The following is a 20,528-nucleotide window of genomic DNA, read 5'->3' as shown; positions in this document are numbered from 1 at the left end:
CCAAAATTCATTGTCCTGGTGGAAAATGTACTGGAACGAATGTTTAAATTATTGAAATTGTAAAAACTGATACAAATACTATGACCAAGAAGATGTAGCTGGGTTCAACACTTCAGCCTTCAAGATGAAAGGTACTCAGTTGGGCATCAACATCACATTAGCATTTTGCTCTTCTTTCCTAGTGGGGGAAAGTCCCAGAGAGACCCTGCCTGTCATGTAGGGGCTCTGTGGTTGAATCTGATTGACAATATTGATTAACAACGCTAGGACATCAGTGAGATACCCCTTTGGGCATGCCTGTGAGAGTATTTTCATGAGGATGCTTCCATAGAAAATCAACTGAGGGAAGGAAGGGGAAGGAGGACATACCCTGACCCATGGGCAGGTATCCCAGACTGTCTAAGGGGAAGAAAACTACCCCAACAGCTACATTCCCCTTCCTCTGGCTCCTGTCTGTCAAGATATGATCACGGACCATTGAACTCTGGTGTCACAGGCAGCAGCCTTTCTTGACACTCTTGCTTCCCAACCGTGGGGAAGTGAACCTTCAAACATGAGCCCAAATAAATCTCTGTCCCCAACCTGGCTGAGTAGCTCTTCCTAAGTGTTTGGGCACAGCACTGGAAAACGTAACTGGCCCAGTCACCTGGGCTCAGTACTGGTGTAGCTTTAGCAAGTCTCGCCATGACTTGGGTGACAGACGCCACAGCAGTTGCAGAGGGAAACACATCTGCTGTTCATGCAGTGCCACCATCTCCTGAACATGTCTGCACTTCTTCCTACCAGAATGTTTGCATTAATAGACAATTTGTGGTCTAGAAGTTACGGGCTGGGGATGTACTCGTGTTTGCATACGGGGATGCACATGTGTGTGCAGGTACATGATAACGTGTGTATGTGTAAAGGCCAGAGGTCAAACTTGGGTATCACTCCTCAGGAGCTGTCCACCTTTATTCCTTTAAAAATGTCAATCAGTTAACTGCATGTCTCTTTTTAAGACTTATTTATTCTTATTTTATAAATATGAGCATTTTGCCTGAATGCATGTATGTGAGCCACCTGCATCCCTGGTGTCTGCCAAACTCAAAAGAGGATGTCAGATCCCCTGGAACTGGAGTTGTAGACAGTTGTAAACCATCAGGTCCTCTGGAAGAGCAGCACGTTTCTTAACCACTGAGCCATCCTCCAACCTCATGCTTTTCATAATGGAGTCTCTCCTGAAGCTCGTCAATTTGTTCAGGCTGGCTGGCCAGCAAACCCTGGGCATCACCTGTCTCCTCCTCCCCTATGCTGAGATTTTCAGCTTTTCTCTAATGCTTGAATAGCAAGCACTTCATTGACCTAGCTGTCTCCCAAGCTCCTGTTTATTATATATAAATCTATAGTGAACTATTTATAGTTATATATTTTATTGAGGGAGAAGGTTGGATGGTATTAACACGGACAGATTTTATTATTTTTATTATTATTATTATTATTATTATTATTATTATTATTATTATTATTATTAGAAATTTTGCTATTCCATGTTTTTAGAAATAGGTCATATTTAGGTCACAAGAGATACGAATGCTAAAGCTTTCCTGCTGAGAGTGAGGCTGCTGAGGGCAGGGAATCACCCTTGGGAGTCATAAATAGGGAAGAACACAACAGGCAGAGAGAACAGCAAATACAGACTTGAAAATGGAGCATGCTTGTTAGGCGCGAAGGATCCGAAGAAGCCCTAGTCTTAGGGGAGGAGCGTGCGGGCGGACAGAGTAGAAGGTGTAAGGAGAGCCACTGTATAGGGCAAAGCTCTCTGCTCCCTCTGGGCTGCTGTGTCGATGGACCTGTTACCTGCTTCTGAGCCTCACCTGTCCGCACACACTCTGCTTTGGCAAATCTGAGTTCGTTCACTGTCTTCCTCAAGAGGCACCTCGATAGGCTCCATTCCTAGTGAACAGAAGGCAGAAGCCAATTGAGCACCACACAAAGGGTCGTGCACGTGAGTGTTCATTGTTATGAGACATTGGTTTTAATGGCATCGGGATTTGGCCAGCTCTCAGAAGCTGATAGGACAGATTTTCTTCCTCCCTGTCAGCACCACAGTGCCTCAGGGTGCTCCGTGGTGAGACGCCTATACCAGGCTATCACACCTGGTGGACCGTCTACACTGGGCCATCATACCTGCAGTCCCCAGGACCCTTTACAAATTGCTTTGATAGATCCCTCCACTCTAGGAGTCTCTGCCTTCTGAAGTTACTGTTCTCTGAGCTATCTTGGATGGGAGAAATAGAGAGGCAGGATGATACTGTAAAGATACTGGCAGAGACTGTGTACTTCTAGAATCAGATTAGCCATGCATTAGCAATCATTGTTGCTTTAAAGAAAAAAAGGTGCAGGGCTGGAGAGATGGCTCAGCAGTTAAGAGCACTGGCTGCTCTTCCAGAGGTCCTAAGTTCAATTCCCAGCAACCATGTGGTGGCTCAAAGCCATCTGCAATGGAATCTGATTTCTTCCTCTGATGTGCATGAAAACAGAGCACTCGTATACATGAAATAAATAAATAACTCTTTTCTAAAAGTTGCATTTATGGGGTTGGAAAAGGATTCTGATGTTCTTCGGTTGTTATATATGCCAACACATACAGGACTAACATAGGCATGTTAAATAACTGCATATTAGTATCCTACATACATGAACTTGAACAAAAAAGTGTACAAAAGAGGCCATATATAATTCAACATCGCTAATAAAAAGATATGAAAATATTCAACATACTATATAGTGAAAACTAGCAAAGCAGTAAGACATATTGCCACACAGAATTTCCGCCCCCTCAGGGGAGCAAGGATAATTCTGGACAGTATAGTCCACTAGCATATCACATTAACAGATGATGAGACCCTAGCACGTCTGTGTCAAGGGCCCTCAAAGGCCACTTATCCAAAGAAGAGCTGAGATAGAGGGGAAAGGACAACAGAACAGCAAAAGCACCGTGACCTTGAGAAGAGGCAGAAGGTGAGCGGTTTCCAACAGGGCTTACAGCTGTTTACGCTGTGAAAACACCTGGGTGGGAGCGGGAAGGCTCAGCTACAGGAAGCTCTTCTGTGGCAGAACAGACCTCTGAGGCCAGCTACAGCCCTCAGAGCTTTTCAGTCCGTTGGTAGCTGCAGATCTCATCAGGCTACTGGGTCATTATGTCTAATAGAAGCTAAGATGTATCTGGAGAGACACTCAAGTCACTGGGAAGCATGAGGCTCCAACAAGGCTCTAAATGTGTCATTCTTCTATTCAAAAATACTAAATGAATACATGAAAATAAAAAATTTAAATCATCCCAAATCAAAAGTAACTCAGATTCTCTTCAGTGAACAAATGGACAAATGCACCTTATGACATTCACACTCAGGCACACTTCTCAGTAACATGCACTTATGGGTCATGTTACATGCAGGACTTAGGTGGATCTCAAAACTATCACACCGAGCAAAAGAAGATGTCTCTAATGCCCTCATCCTACCCAATGCCCTTGAGTCCACGATCTCTTTGGTAATCAGGTATTTAGTCTATGACTGTGGTACCACAATGTACTTCCTCCTGGATGATGGGCTGTTTTGTACTTGAGCTGTGGGGGTGGTTACCCCAAACTTGTAGATGTATTAAAATTCTTGCAGTAGAAGAAAAGATCAATATCAGTATTCACTTTGGGACGATAGAAATATTGACCTGGTGGTTTAAGGAAAACTCCACCTTGGGACTAGGAAAAAAAAAAAAAAAAAAAAAAAACACACAGGCAAGAAACAAAGTCGTTAGGACACGGATGTAGGGCATCATGAAAGTTCAGCCACAGTTGGGTGGAAAGTCAGGATATTCTACAAGTGGGGAGGGGTAAGACCCAGGAGAATTACACACACACACACACATACACGACTATGGCTATAATTACCATTGGTTGGCTTGGTGGATAAAAAAAAAAAAAAAAAAAGCGCCTAAAACACAAGTCTGATGACCTGAGTTTGGTCCCAAGAACACACAGGAAAAGGCTTCTGTGCTCTCAACACACTTACAGTGAGATGGGATTCAGAGACAGGAAAAGCTCAAGGTCCAGTTAGCCTGGAGTACACAGCACAGCAGCAGAAACAAGGGAGACCCTGTCTCAAAAAAGCGGAGAGAGAAAGCTAACTCCCTAAAAGTGGTTCTACAATGCCCACACACACCCCGCAGCACATGAGCACTCCTACTCTCACACACATACAATAATTTTTAAAAGGGAAAGGAAAGTAGAGGAAAGGGAGAGAATCTTGAGAAATTAAGCCAAATGTTAAAATTTGTTAAAAAACTGGCTGGCATGGTTGTGTATTATGTTAATTTTACCTCTATGCTGGCAAACACTGTAGCCATGAGCCACTTGTAGATGTTTAGATGAGTTAAACTGTGATATGTTTTGAAACTCACTTCTCCTGTCTGCCGGCCACATTCTGAGGCTTCCGTGGCCACATACGCCCAGCAGCTGCCAGCTGTACAGGGCAGATGCTGAACACTCCCATCACCATAGAAAGTGCCCTGGACAGAGCTCTCCCATACATGCATGGCTCACAATAAAAGACCAAGAGGACAGAAGCAACACCTAAAATGCAAAGCATGATGGGTAAAAAGAAGGAATGCAAGCTCTGAGGTCCCAGGCTTTGTTGTCTCTCCTGAACATCGTTGCATTTCCATGAAGATAATGGAAACTAACACTTGATAGAAGAGAGGCCATGGGGTTGTTTGTTTTGGTTTTTTTAGCCTGAGAATGAAAGCTGCTCCCCCCCACCCCACCACACCCTACACCCCCTCCCCCCCCACTCTGTGGAAATGTGGAAACTTCACACCTTTGGCTTTGATGACCATGATCCCCTGCTGCAGGTCGATGAAGGGTCGGATCAGGCAGAGCCGCTGCTCCTGCTTCTGACTCAGGCAAATGCCATTGTGGTTCACAACCATCCAGCTTCGGTCATAGAGCAGCCCTTGGCTCCCTATAGGCCACTCGGTCACCTACGCAAAGTAGAGGATTTTAGGCCAGGGCTCCTCAACGTTACTCATATTGTGCCGTCAAAGACCTACCTATCATACAAACGCAGATGGCCTTCACGAGTTCAGTGCGTACTCTCGGAGGATGAGAGGAGCAAGGCACACAACAGAGAGAGCTTTGCACAGGAGATGTGGGGGTGGGAGACCTTCCCTCCAGTCTCCACATCCAGTGGCCACCCTTCTCCGCTGATCAGGCAAGGCACGCACAGGCAAACCATTCAGAGTGCAGGAGTCTTCAGCAGCACTACCGTCTCACCCCAAGCCTAGCCTCCCTCCCCACAGGTGCCCACAGATCCCGCTTTCTGTACAGCCTTTCACCGCAGTGGACCCTGGTCCAGGTGGATCCTCACACCACAGACATGTGGCTATACTAAAATGGTCACTGAATTGGCCCACGTCAACTGTGTAAGTTTTCTAGGTGTCCTGATTTCAACTGCTGTGACAAACACCCTGACCTTTGCCTTGGGGCAGAAAGGGCTTCTCCGGCTTACAATTCTATGTCCCAGCCCATCATTTTGGGGAAGTCACAGAAGCAGTCATAGAGCTTGGAGAGATTGCATTGCATACAGTCAGAGCAGAGAGAAAGAAATGCGCCTCTGCGACCTGCTTGTTTACTGTTTATCCTCAGCTAGCTTCCTTTAACTCTTACACAGTTCCGGGCCCAGGCCATGAAATGGTTCTGCCCATATTCAGAGTGGATCTCCTCACCCCAATTAACAATCAAGAAAGCAGGACTCCACAGAGATGTTCTCGGGCCAACCCGGTCTACATGATTCCTCACTGACATTTCCTCCCCCTGGGTGACCCCAGTTCACAGCAAGCTGGTGATAAAAAGTAATAGCAAATCTCTACTGATCACAGCTGTACAGGATGTAAATACAAAGCATCTCTATATGCCCGGATCCTACATCCCAACACCAGTCACAGCCAAAATGCTTGGGATCCCTTAAAGAAAGGACTGAAGGCAGGACAGCCACCAGGAGTCTCCGCGAGGAACCTGTATTGATGGTGTAGCAGGAGCCAGAGGCCTTGAACCACACCAGTGACTCACTGCATTGATCATCTGCAAGAAAAGCCATTTGGGCAAAACAGTATGCTTGTGGCACACTGTGACACACTAAAGATTTCACTGAGATGTTTGTTGGTTGGTTGGTTTTCCTTTGGGGGGCTTATAAGGGCAGATATCGAGGGATGGGGAGATGAGTGGGATTGGGGTGCATGATGGGAAATTCACAAAGAATCAACAAAAAGGATTTTTGGGGGGCTTTGGGGGGCTTGGTTGGTTGGTTGGTTGCTTGATTTTGGTTGGTTGGTTTGGGGTTTTTGTTTTGTTTTGTTTTGTTTTGTTCTTTTGGTTTTTCAAGACGGTGTTTCAATGTGTAACCTTGGCTGTCCTGGAACTCACAGAGATCTGCCTGCCTCAGCCTTCTGAGTGCTGGGATTAAAGGTGTGTACCACTATTGCCCAGATCGATAAAACGTTTTTTTTTTTTAAAAGTACAGATTGAAGAGAAAATCAACTCTCATTGAGCCTCAGAGTCCTGCTGTGTCCCTCCTGTGGTTGACCTATGAATGCAACGCAGCTGTGAAAACAGAAGGGAGGGCGGAGTCCTGCCTGCTCAGGTGGTGTGAGCTGGCGTGCTCACTGTATTACTCACCTTGTTGTCGTGACCAAATACCTGACATTATAGAAGTAATGACAGTAAGGAAGCAGCGCAGAGGAGGAACTGTTTATTTTGGCTCACGATGTGAGGGTGATATGACCCATCACAGTGGTGTGAACAGCTTGAGCCTGTGATGGCAGAAGCTTGAGGCTGCTCACTCGCACCTCCACAGACCAGGAGGCAGTGAAGGCACGGAAGCAGTGTTGAGCTGTAAATCTCAAAGCCTACTTCCCCCAGCTTGAATATACCTCCCAAGGATCCTACAACAGCGCTACCCTCTGGGGATGAAGTGTTCACACACGTGAGCCTGTGAGAGACATTTACACCCAGGCTCCTGTGGAACTACCCAGAGAGCAGGCCAATTAACCACAGTGATCTGTATTTGCCTTCAGAAGAGCCAGTCACTGTGCCATCCCATGGACTCAGGAGTCTGGTATCTTGGGAGCCTCAGGTTATCCACAAACAAGGAAGACCGTCTTTTAGGTAACTAAGGCTGGCTGCCAGCCAAGGCAAGCCTCCTGTCCCCCAACGCCAGGATCACCCAATCAGCATGCTTGTAGGTGTGTGACATCGTAATTCAGAATCTGCAAGAAATTACTTCCAGGATCCCTGAAAAGGATCCAGGTCTGTGGATGCTGAAATACTTCTTACTAAGCCGCAGTGTTTGCACATAGCCTAGGTACATGCCCCTGTAAAATGCTTCATCTGTAAGTTACCTACATTACCTAGCACAATGTAAGTGCTAGACAATGTGTTTAAGCTCAGTCCCCTCGGCTTCCAGGTGATGCACTAAGGATAACGTTCCTACCCCATTCATGTAGCCATTTTAAGGGTCAAATGAAGCAAGCCATGTCAAATGCTTCAGCAAAAGCGCATGTGAATCCATCCAGCTCCAGTTATGGCCAATAGACCAAGGCTGGAGAGATGGCTCAGTGGGTGAGTGAAGTATTTGCTATGCAAGCAAACTGAGTTAGGTCCCAGGACCTGTGTAAATAATAATAATAACAATAACAATAACAATAATAATAATAATAATAATAATAATAATAATAATAAATTTAGTGGCATGTGCTTGTAATCCCAGCACTGAGGAAGTAAAGACAGGAAAATGGCTGAGGTCAACTGACCAGCCATTAAGCCTACTAAGAGAGATCCAGGCCAGTGGGAGGCTCAGTCTCAAAACTCAAGGTGAAGGCACCCAAGGAATGACAGCTAACATCATCCTCTAGTCTCCACATGCACGCTTACTCATGTACACACACGTCCATACACACACACACAGAAACAGGGTTCCCTGGAGGTGTAAGCGCCGTATTTAAAAGCTCACCCTGACCAAGAGAGGCAGAAGGGAGCTGGTTCTCCAACTGATAGCTCGCTGATGTTTGTGTTTTGCCTTCTTTTCTCACTCGCTACATGGTTCTTTCACTTTTGTGTAAAAAATATAACATGCTATACACTGCCTCAATTAAGGAGGTAGGAGGAGCAACAGTGCTCAGAGAAAAGGAACAAAGTGGCCGCTGGTGTGAAGCCCTTACCTCCAGCGCAGCACAGGATTTGATGGGGTAGAGGTAAATGTTGGTGACAATGTGGGGCCCAAGGTCTCCATTGGGGATACAGGCAGCTTTCTCTCGAGGGGTCTGCGGGATGCTGCTGGCTTTGCTCAGAGATGGGCACAAGTCCACCGGATTTGCATCAGGGCAGGAGTCATTGCAGACTGCAGGTTCTGCGCAGGAACCTTCTTGAGATGAGTGGCAGTCATTCTCTGAGGTTAAGGCTCCAGTGTCGCTGGTGCTGGCTTGAGGAACAGGCTGGACACCAGGTGAGTGAAGGCAGAAAACTCGGATGAACCTGAGAAAGGCCTGGGCGTCTTCCAGTGTGGACATGTATCCAAAGGAGATCCTCACAGAGCCTGTGGGCCGGCCGTCTATGATGTCGACGTCATCTCCACAGACATGACCGGCCTAGAATTAGGCAGGTAAGTCAACCAGGGGAACTTGTGGTTCGTGGATAAATTGGGAAGATATTGCAAACACGAATTTTATTTATTTTAAAAATAAACTCAGGAAGACAGAATTGTTGGGTATCTGAGAAATTGTTGCTACTCTGCAGGCCAAGGAACACGCTGCCTGGTTTCACTTATTGTGAATCACAGCTGTGAATTGGACCTGATGCCAATCTCAGGGGCCTTTAAAGAGATTGAAAGCAATGCTTTGTGGGCAACATTTTCCCAGAGGGCTCAACATACAGACCAAAGTTTCAGAAACACCAGGAGCTCTATTTTCTATTCCAGTCTTCCCAGGCACAACACCCACTGGCCACCCAGGACACCAAGTATCCCTGACAGCAGCCCTTGGAGAGAAAAAAGGCTGTAAGTACCAGCCCATGGCCTCTTGAAGACCCGGGTCACCTCAAGTAGCCCCTGCCACCATGGAAAGGAGGATTCACCCCATCTCCAAGCCCAGCATCCTACTGTTTGTCATGAGCAGTATACACACTTGATGCTTAGGACACCTCCCTACTCTAGGCCAGTCGCCCACAGAGATGGGTTGCAGCCTTCCATCGCCATCCAAAACCACGGCCAGAGCTTCAAGCTGCTGAGTTCTGTGCATCTTGCTTCCTTCTCTCTTTCTCTCATTTTTTCCATCTCTCCTTTCTTCCTCCCTCTCCCCATCCACCATCTCTTCCTTTCTCTCTCAGATGGAGATAATATTTTTCTCATTTTGATTATTTCTTTGATTTTTTTTATATTTTATATTATTCATAAAATTATTTATATTGCAAATACTGTAAATTTTCTATTTATGTCATATAAATATATTAAATTTATGTTTGTATTATTTCATTTTTATATTTTGCACAATATATATAATCATGCCCCTCCCCCAATTCCTCTGAAATTCATTCCTCCCTTCCTCACCCAACCAACATAATGTCCCCTTTTTTTTTCAAATCAATTTTTCTATATATAATTTATTTATCTTTATTATATATGCATTGGTGTTTTTGCCTGCATGTATGTCTGTGTAAAGGTGTCAGATCATGGAGTTACAGACAGTTGTGAGCTGCCATGTGGGTACTGGGATTTGAACCCAGGTCCTACGGAAGAGCAGCCAGTGCTTTGCTTTTTTTTTTTTTTTTAAGATTTATTTATTTATTATATATACAATGTTCTGCCTGCATATGTGCCTACCCACCAGAAGAGGACACCAGATCTCATTATAGATGGTTATGAACCACTATGTGGTTGCTGGGAATTGAACTCAGGACCTTTGGAAGAGCAGCAAGTGCTCTCAACCTGCTGAGTCATCTCTCCAGCCCTAGTAACCAGTACTTTTAAGAGCTGAGCCACCTCTCCAGCCTCTGTGTCCTCTCTTTTATAAACCTTTAACAAGTACAGTTTGTGCTGCCCATATGCTCTTAGACATGTGACCTTCCACCAGAGCACGTTCCTCCAGGGGTCACATCCGCTAGTAGGCTCATTCTTGTTTTTAAAATAAAATCTAGTTTGGAGGCTGGAGAGATGGCTAGTGATTGTAGATGCTTGCTGCACAATCCTGGTGACCTGAGTTTGAACCCTGTAACTTATGCAAAGGTGGAAAGAAAGAACCAACTCTAAAATGCTGTTCTCTAACCTCCACATGTGCAACCTGCCACATGTATATCATGCATACACATGCAATAATAATAATAATAATAATAATAATAATAATAATAATAATAATAATAATAAATAGCTAACTGGGATCTAGCATATGCATATTCAGTGGCAAGAAAAAGAAACTCAAATTAGCAACTATGCACTGGGCTCTTTGTCACTTGCTATGTTTTGAAACTGGAATGCCCCCATAAGCTCATGTTTGACAGACCCCCTGCCCCTCTTCATCCTCCCTCACCCCTTCCCCCGTCCCCCATCCCTCACCCCTGCTGGCACTGATATTTTGGGAGGTTGTGGAAACTCTGAGGTGGGACACAGCAGCAGGAAGCAGGTCACTGCAGCAGGTGTTTGGAGTTCTTTCTGTTACATACACATGTTCTGCTGCCTTATCAGTTCTGAGGTGAGCATCTCCCTCTCCTGCCACAGTCCCGCTGTCATGACGTTCTGCACAAGCAGTGGCCATGGACTGACCCCTGAAACCCTGAGAAAAACAAGTAGCTCCTTCCAGGTGAATCATTTACATTGGATTTGTTTGTTTGTTTGTTTGTTTGTTTGTTTTGGTCACAATAATGAGAAACTATTCTTGTGAAGTGGTTCAAAACTGGCCATATGCTCCCAGAGTGGAAAAAAACTCCACCCCAGGAGAAACAGGGAACGTAGGAAGCCAGGGAGTCAAAACCCCAGAGCCACCCACTCCCAGCCGAGAGGGAGGTAAAGGAAGTTGGGAGGCTGTATGCAAGGAGGAGGGAATTGGGCGAGGATGTGTAGCGAAATGTCACCAACCAACAGCCCTCTTCAGTTATAGTTTTACCTCAGGCCAGCAAGAGAATTCACTGGGTAAAGGCACTTGGCACCAAGCCTCAAAATCTAGATTTGATCTCCAGGGCCCACATGCTAGGAGGAAAGAATCAACTCCAGCAAATTGTCCTCTGACTTCTACACACATGCGGTAGCACACATGTACATGCACACATGTACACACACACACACACACACACACACACATCACCTCCACCACCACCACCACATCACACAAATAATGTAATTCTAAAAAATTACTCCCAAAATGAAAGTGAATCAAAACACACTGCCACAGAGCTAATGACTTCAAGTAAGTTCTCCTTTTCAGCCCCTTTTCTTTTCGCTCCATCCACAGAGTGCGCCCAACAAGATGAGGCTGAGGAAGCAGCCTCCATCAGTCGCCATGACCAGCCAGCACACAGCCTTGCCAGCTGCAGTCTGTGTGGGCTACAGGGTCTTGTACTGACCTGAAAGTGTTTCTTAACCATCTCTTCACTTAGCCCCAGGTGCCTCTGGCAGGCCCCCAAGTTACAGAAGCAGCCAGTCCTCAGGTGGATGTTGTGTAGGCTAGCCATTTTGTCTACCTAGGGATAAAGATGACATGGAATCAAGAGTCAGAAGTGTCTACTTTAACTGTGATGCCCAGAACAGAATTCTTTCCCTAACAAAAAAGATGGTGGGTGATATAAGTCTGGACGCTTGCTCTAAAACTCACAGCTGTTATATTGCAGGTATAAAATGCCCCCAGGGGCCATACGGGCTTGAACATTTGGTCCCTAGCTCTTAGTGCTGTTTTGGGAAGGTGTAGGCTCCCTGGTAGATGGGGCCTCACTGGAGGAAGTGGGCCACTAACATGTAGGCCCCCAAGTTATAATCCAGCCCTTCCTCCCTCTGGTGAGGACACCAGGCTCCCGTTGCAAATCCCAGCCACCAAGGAGCAATCATCCGCCATTCCATCATCTCAGGGGAGGGGGGGGGGACTCTACCCCTTAGTCTGTGAGTGAGAATAACTTCCATCCCTGACGTGACGTTAGCCAGGTACTTTGTCACCTTGAGGAGAAAAGTGACTGATATTAGGATCCATGGGTTTATTCAACATTTTACAAAGTGTCCTAGAAATTGGAATTTATTCAGTTGAATTAAAGAAGTGCACTTGAGAAAATATAAAAGTAAGAGCCCGTGGGCTTCCAGTGAGCCTCAGAATCACAGAGAGTGGGGCTGGAGCCGTTGTCAGCTCCTTCTCGTTGGCTGCCACAAGCTCTAACCACAGGGAGTCCCAGAGAGATGTTCTGGGCAGCACCAGCTTGGCTCACAGCCTGCGTCACAAGCATCTTATGGCATCTAGGTCCATTTTTCTAATTTCTCCAACTTTAGGATCCATCGGGATTGCGGCTCAGTCCAGGTGTTATGACTCTCTGCTGCCCCCTGGAGGCTATGGGATGTGAAATTCTCCAGCCTCAGCTGCCTGAGTAGCATCATGCCACAGAGTGTAGCTGTGGAAACAGACTTTGTTTGAAGTGTAACAACGAAGAACGTGTTCTGGGGGCATTCAGGGGAAATAAGCTGAATCTTCCAATTCTGGCCCTTCCAAACCTGCAAACCGCGATTTCCATCTTTCCCCATTGGAGGGGGGGGAAAAAACAACCATCCATGCAAAGGGGGTGTATCACAGAAACTGCTTTTGACCAGCCCACAATTCCTTTGAGGTCATTGCATGCCTAAACTAAGGCAGAAACAAGGGTTTCTTTGAAGCTGGGTGAATTATTGATGCTACCTATTTTAAAAAATAAAAACAAAAAACAATTTTTAAAGGAGGCTCTGGACTCCACCTAATGCCAACAAATGATGCAGTGGGATGTGATCAGAGTCTGACATATCGCGTGGCCATGTGACGTGACCTCAGCTGTGGTATTCTACTTTTCTGTCTGGTTTAGCTGTCTTCCCACTCGGGAAAGCTCCCTGCTCCTTTCTCCTTTCCTAAGTAAAGAATGCTAAAGACATACAGAGCCAAGCCTGAGCAGAACTGTGTGCCAATGAGAGACGTAGAGCCCCTGAGCTGAGTACGGGGGATGTGTCTTCTGTTTGTTGTTTGTTTGTTTGTTTGTTTGTTTGTTTTTCGAGACAGGATTTCTCTGTGTAGCCTTGACTATCCTGGACTCACTTTGTAGAACAGGCTAGCCTCAAACTCACTGAGATTCACCTGCCTCTCTTTCCCCAAGAGCTGGGATTAAATGCGTGTGCCACCATACCCAGCTTGGTAGATGTATCTAATGCCCACACTCAGGACTTGGAGGCAAAGAGATCAAGAGTTCAAGGCCATCCGTGGCTATATAGTGAGTTCTACACCAGCTCTGGCTACCTGAGACTATGTATAAATAAACAAACAAGCAACCTAATGCCTCTGAGTGAGGCTCTCCCACAGAGCCTGGGCTTTCTTACAGCTCCTCCTGGGGACTTTTTAAAAAAATAAATTTCAAGAGTCAGAAAGGTTTCCAAATTTAGACAAGAACATTTCTGGTATAAAGGGGCCAGTAAGAAGAATATAGGAAAAGCTAGACCTCATGACCGAACCAGGTGTAGTGGCTAACTCCTGCAACCCAGCACGCGGGAGGGAGAGATAGGACTATAAATGCAAGATCAGCCTGGGCTAGAGTGAGACTCACACACACACACACACACACACACACACACACACACACACACACACAAAGAGTCAAACCCCACCTGGGAGTAGCCAATGATGTTCCCACCATCATCCAGCACGTTAAAATTGATGATTGGGCCCTGGACATCAGGGCCGCTGAACCCAGAATCGGTATAAATCCGCACCACGGGGGCTCCATTGGGGTAGCAGAGGGAAGACAGGGCAGAGTACGTGTACTGCGCCAGAGCGAAGGTGTGCTGCTGTATGCTCTCCATGCCACCTAGGGACAAGAACACAGGGAAACATACATGGCCTCAGACGCGGACGCCACATACACGTCGCTCGCTCCTGTCTAACACACGCTTACTGCAACTGGTCGTCCGAGACTTCCAGTTAATGACTTTAAACGTAGCTGTCCTTATGACAAAGTCGATGTACTTGTGGTGTTTTGTGTTTGCCCACAGACCATGCGTGTACTACCAGAAGAGGGAGTCTGATTCCCTGGGACTCGAGTTATAAGCAGTGGTGAGCTGCCGTGTGGGTGCTTGGGATTGAACCCAGGTCCTCCAGAAGAGCAACCAGTGCTCTTAACCACTGAGCCATCTCTCCAACTCCAAAGTTGGCGCTGAGTAAGTTTGTCTTTGTTTTTTCTACAGAATATTTCCAGAGGAATTCTGTTACATTAAGTATATAATTATATTCATTATATATCCATATGTGTGTAGATACATTCATATGCATATATATTTGTATACGTATAGTTAATTAAAAGATTCAGTTATTTAGGCCCTTTGTTAGCCAGTGGCAAAAATATATGTATATAATTTTTAAGTCATCTTTGCCCTTAATGGTTAAACTAATTTTTTGTTCTTAGTGGTTAAATTGTTTTAACATAATACACAGCAATTAAGGCTATCTGCTGCCAGAAGAGTGAAAACATACTCAGCAAAGGGAATAAAGTGTTTGTATTATCATGCCTTTTACATCTTAAGAAGTGTCTCGCCAGGCGTGGTGGCACACGCCTTTAATCTCAGCACTCGGGAGGTGGAGGCAGGAGATTCATTGCAAGTTCGAGGCCAGCCTGGTCTACAAAGAGAGTCCAGGACAGCCAAGGCTAACACAGAGAGACCCTGTCTCGAAAAACCAAAAAAAAAAAAAAAAAAAAAAAAAAAAGAAGAAGAAGAAGAAGTGTCTGGAATGAGCAAATTCATACAGACAGAAAGTAGATTCAGAGTGACCTCAGGAATGGGGGGAAGGGAATGAGGAGGTGCTGTTTAATAAACAGAGCTTCAGTTTGAGGTGACTTTAAAAACTGGCTGTGACCAGGGAGATAAGTGTACAGATGTGCGAGGAAGAGCAGGAAGACCCGATGGGTGGGAGCACTTGCTGAGCAGGCATAAGCTTGCTGGTCTGAATCTGACGCCTGGAACCATGTAAAAAGTCTGGTGCAATTACAATCTGTCACCCCAGCAGTACTGCAGTGTGGCGGGAGGTGGTGCCTGGAGAGTCTGCAGGAGGTTGCAGGCTAGCTAGCCTGGAGGACACAGCATGGCTGCAGAAACAGCATGACAGACCCTGCCTCAGACCAAGGAGAATGGGAGAACATAGTCCTGCAGCTGGCCCTCTTGCATACACACGCACATACACACAGTCTCTCACACACACACACTCATATGCACACACACACTCATATGCACACACACATACACACACTCACACACACTCACATGCACACACTCACACATGCGCACACGCACTCTCACACACACGCACACACTCACATGCATGCACACTCACACACTCTCACATACTCATGCACACACACTCACTCTCACGCACACACGCACACACTCCCATGCACACACACTCATTCTCATTCACATACTCACATGCACACACTCACATGCACACGCATGTGAATGTAGGCCTGACTGAGAGGTGGCTGAACAGTTAAGGGCACTTGCCGCTGTTGCAAAGGACCCAGGTTGGGTTTCTAGCACCCACGGTAGCTCACAACCATCTGTTACTCCAGCTTCTGGAGACTCCCATCCCCTTTTCCAGCTCCTGTGGGCACCAAGCATGCAGCTGGTGCACACACACACATATTTGCTGCCAAGCACTCATATACATAAAAAATAAATAAATACTTTTGTGTGAAAATAAAAACTTCACATTCTGTACGTTTTACTTCAATTTTGCCTTTAAAAGAAAAGAAAACAATTTAATAGGAAAATCATGGCTTGCCATATTGTGACCTGATATTGCCAACCCTAGCCCTGTGAGGTCCCAACTCTACAGTTAAGGTTATCTTCCTTCTCCCTCACTCCTGTTACTCACTCACCTCCCTTCATTTTCATCAGGGCAGTGCGCCCCTTCCCAGGAGCCCAGTGCTGGCCTTGAGGCTGAGGCCCTGAAGGGTTCCATTCATGTGACAAGAATGAAAGAGGAAGAATTATCTGGCCACTAAGTCACAGACGTGGTACACACACACACACACACACACACACACACACACACACACACATACACACACACACACATATGCGAGCATGCACATGTACAAATGCATGTACATGCACATCCATGTCATAGTTCTAGAAACTCTGGAAAGAATTCCCAAGAACGAAGCACCCCAGGTGATGCCTGTCTCACCAGGCACACTCTACTCTAGTCACATGCCTTCGTGCCCATCCCCACAGGGAAGGAGTGACATCTTCCCCTAGAGCCCTTGTGGGGGTGAGGGGCGGGCAACAGCATACATCATACAAAAGCTGGTGGAAGAAAAAGTAACCGGGAGCTTGAGGTCAGGCATTAGCAAGACCTGGGTTGAAATCATAGCTCTCCCAGGTGCCAGTTTGCCAGAGTGGGAAGGCATTCAGTCTTCCTGAGGCATTCACTCCACTGTGGGCCAATATGGTTTGTCAGCAGCTTCCCTGTGTGGCCAGAGAGCGAATCCAGGCAGGTGAGAGCCGGTAAGACCTCAGGAACTGTATGTAACACGCCTGCCCAGGGTTGCGGGGCCATGCCTCCACAATGCACAGTTATTAATCTTTGTCTCTGGAACAAGCCCCGTTAAGTTGCAGTTGTGCCTGGAAAGCAAAAATCAACCCTCCCAAGGCCCTGCCAAGAGCCCTCAAAGTAGTTCTGAAGACATTTAGACTCAGACTTCGCTGTATGCAGATAGCACGTGTGCCCTCACCTCCACAGGCCTTGCCTGCTGCACCAGCACCTGGGGTCTCCCAAGCACACAGGCAACAGAAGCTAAGTCCACGCAGGTAACTGTGTCCACTGACCTGTGAGGCGCTCCAGAGCATCAAATCCATGTTTTAACGCTATTACATCAAGGAATGAGATGGTGCCATCTTCGAACCTGTAGGGAACACGGTGTCATGCCTTGGCCAACACAATCCATATGCGTTCTGGGCTAGGTGAGGACATTTGGACCTAGGCTGATGGTCTGTTAATAGCTCCTTTTTAGGGCCTTATAAAAACCAGGTGTCCCCACCACAGGAAGAATTTTGCATGCCAAGACCCACCTGGCTGCCCCTGGCCCTGACCAGCTCTGCAGCCTTTCAAACTACTTCAGAATTCTTAGGGTAGGCTGCAGTAGTGACAGAGGGCACTAAAAGACAGTCACTCACTTGAAACACGAATGAGAACGCTTTGCAAGTCTCAAGAGGAATTTAAACAAAATTGGCCACAAACTCCTGAAATACTGTACTCTGACCACAAGAGGGCACCACTGGCAAGTCATCAAGTTAAGGCGATCCCACTGAGCCTCATTGAGAAAACTGTCTTGTTCCAAAATGTATGGAAACATGGGTTTGTGTTAAATATGAAACGCTCATTAATATCAAAGATATGACTGTCAAAATGCTTAATATGTTTACACTGCATAACCATTTACTTCATGAGCATTTATATCAGCTCATGGCTGATGGTTCCCTGTGTCTCAGGCACTGTTCAGGTGCTAAGCACACAGCAGTGAACTGATAGGCAGCCTCCTTTCCTACAGCATGGCCTATAAAACAGGGAACAAGGCTCAGCAAACACGTGCAGAGAAACAAGAGAGAAACAAGCAGCCATCACAGCAAGGCAGGAGGGTGCAACCGCAGAGACGGTGTGGCCAGGCCAAGCCCTCTCTAATGAAGGCTTGAGTGGCGGCTAAGTCAGACAGGGAGAGGAGTCCAGCTGACAGTTTCTGAGGGAAGTGGCATTCTAGAAAGGAAGGGAGTCTGCGAGGTGCGAGGGGTAATGTACAAAGAGAGATGCCATGCAACAGATCTGCTATGAAGAGATTTATTTGAGGGAAGGGAAGGGGGAGAAGTTAGAGCCTAAATGCACCATGAGGGTAGAAAGAGACAGAGAGACAGTGGGAGAGCAACTGAGAGACAGAGAGAGAGAGAGACAGGAGACAAGAGGAGAAGTCCCAGACACAGGGAGTGGGAAAGAAAATTGGGGGGGGGGGGCGGTCGGGGGAGAGAGACCGTGTAGTGACAGTCAGTCCTTTATATCTGGTGCTGGTGTGGAGCTGATGTGCGTCTGACACACACCTGGTGTTGGCAGGTGATGACCTCAGAGGTTGCTAAGCAACCTAGAGGCAGGCTAGCAGGGGCTGCCTATATTCTAACACACAGTGCTTCACAGAAACCCAGCACATTACCTGGAGCGGCAGGACAGTGGCAGGAGAGCATCAGAGAATCAGATGTGACATGGGGCAGAAATGCTGGATGGCTTTAACATGACTTTAGCAAAACCCAAGTGACCAGGATGGGGACAGGAGGATGGAAAGTTCAAGGTCATCTTCAGCTGCAGAATAACTGGGGCAGGGGGAGGGGGTCGTGAGTCTGAGCTACCTTCCCCTCGGGCCTTCTCAGCCTCCAAGTGGGTAACTAGTTCCCTACCCTATCCTCACAGTGTCCCCTGGGTCAGTGGCCACTTTGACATCACACACATTCAGCAGTCTGGGCCCCGCCTTCCCCCATTGGGAAAGCCCTTGGTAAGAGTCACACAGCCACCCTGCAGCTGGAGGAAAAGGCCTGAGACCTGCAAGGCCAGTGGCAGCCTGCTCTTGGTGGTTTTGGTAACCACTCTCAGCCCGGATCATAGAGGTTGCCGCCAGCACTCCTCCCCCAGGTTTTGGCTTTGGGTTTAGGTAATTTGTGCCAAGGCACTAAGCAGAGTTCACTCTACCTGCTGCTGGGAAATTGACTTTGCCCAGAACTGTTTGCACGCGTGTTTCAAAGTAGCATCTTTTTTAAGATCATTGCCTGATTACTGTCATCTCTCACCAGCACTGTGACGCCAAAGCCTGGCATCCACCACTCTTAACTTTCCTGCAGGCTTTTTACTCCTTTCTCTTGCAAGTCTTACCTGCCGATCTGCTCCACCACCCCAGAGAAGCTACCACAAGGTACAGAGAGTTCCCAGAGCCACCCATAGCACACTCCGGCTGATCCCTGCCTCCTGGATCTGAACCCTGCCCTAGACTGGCCTACTGGTGACATTAAACTCCCCCTGACCTGGGTTCCAAACCTGGTTCCACTTGCAGCCTTATAGGTCACACATGCCACCCCTGCCTTAGTGAAGGACACAGGACACCCAATGGCACGGTTACCTTTCTGCCACCGATGCCGTCGGGATGTAAAAGTCTTCTCCTGCAAGGTAGACGGCTGCAGTCCCTCCTCCAAAGTAGCCTTTCCTAAGCAGGGGAGCCACGTGCTTGTTGACAAGCAGAGCACCCAGGCCTGTGGGAAACCCAAAAATCTTATAGAAGGAGATGGGGACAAAGTCAGCCCGGTGAGTTGACAGGTCCAAGGGTGAGGTGCTGACATAGGAGGCTGCATCGAGCAGCACAAACCACTTCCCAGGCACACTCACGGGGCTCCTCAGCCCAGACTTGACCTCGTCTACCCACGACAGCGGGTATCTGGTGCCTGAAAAGTTACTCTGAGCTGGGTAACAGAAGAGGTGTGGAAGCTGACAGTCGCTGTCACAGGCTCCAGCAGCCTTTGCCTCCGCTGACCACATGGCCTTTGGCTTGACTGGGGTAGATGTGACACCCATGGCTGCAGTCACCTTCCTTATTCCCACCACAGAGGTGTGGTTGTCGGTGAGGTAACAGAAGTGACTCCCACTGTTCTCTGGGGCCCGCGCCACCCACGGAAATGCCTCTGCCACTAGCTTGAGAGCTGCTGTGCTCCCAGCCGTGAAGATCACAATGTAGTCCTCCAGGGTAGTATGGAAATGAGCCAATATCCTGGAAAGAAGCACAGTGTCACAGCGGGGTCTCTGCTCCAGCCTCAATGTTTCCATGTTGTCTTAGGTCTACTCAGTAGGGCATCTCTACCTTCCAGGGACGCTCGGCCACTGCTGTGTAGTTAAGGCAGGGCAGGGGAAGCCATGCATTGCAGGCTGGCCTTGAACGTTCTATTTAGCTAAGGACAACCTTGAATTCTCGAAAACATCAAATTTAAACTTCTTGCCTCTGGAGTTCCATCTCCGCACATCTGGGCACAACATAGGAATGAAGCTGAGGCCTGCCTAGAATGCAAGAAGCCTGGGTTCAGACCCCAGTATTTCATAAACCAAGGGGGCTACCGGATCCTGTAAACCCAGAATGCAAGAAAGAAAGAAAGAGAAAAGAAAAGAAAAAGGAAAAAAAAAAATCTCCAGCATACATAGTAAGCTCCAGAGTGACCTAGAATGGCCTT

General features: G+C 47.2%; 1 protein-coding gene across 1 annotated transcript in view; it reads right to left on the bottom strand.

Moving 5' to 3' along the window:
• The window catches only part of Mocos (molybdenum cofactor sulfurase), a 47,837-nt gene that overhangs the window by 15,606 nt on the left and 11,703 nt on the right, over positions 1 to 20,528 (bottom strand). The window contains exons 4-10 of the mRNA XM_051163140.1: positions 19,433 to 20,074; positions 17,109 to 17,185; positions 13,896 to 14,095; positions 11,639 to 11,755; positions 8,251 to 8,676; positions 4,854 to 5,016; positions 1,854 to 1,932 (exon numbers count right to left, since the gene is read on the bottom strand). Of these exons, the coding sequence (XP_051019097.1) occupies positions 1,854 to 1,932; positions 4,854 to 5,016; positions 8,251 to 8,676; positions 11,639 to 11,755; positions 13,896 to 14,095; positions 17,109 to 17,185; positions 19,433 to 20,074 (1,704 nt within the window). The remainder of the gene's footprint in view (positions 1 to 1,853; positions 1,933 to 4,853; positions 5,017 to 8,250; positions 8,677 to 11,638; positions 11,756 to 13,895; positions 14,096 to 17,108; positions 17,186 to 19,432; positions 20,075 to 20,528) is intronic.

Source organism: Acomys russatus, chromosome 20 (genome assembly GCF_903995435.1).
Source record: "Acomys russatus chromosome 20, mAcoRus1.1, whole genome shotgun sequence".
In the NCBI taxonomy this organism is placed as follows: Eukaryota; Metazoa; Chordata; class Mammalia; order Rodentia; family Muridae; genus Acomys; species Acomys russatus.
This window is presented reverse-complemented; position numbering and strand designations above follow the sequence as displayed.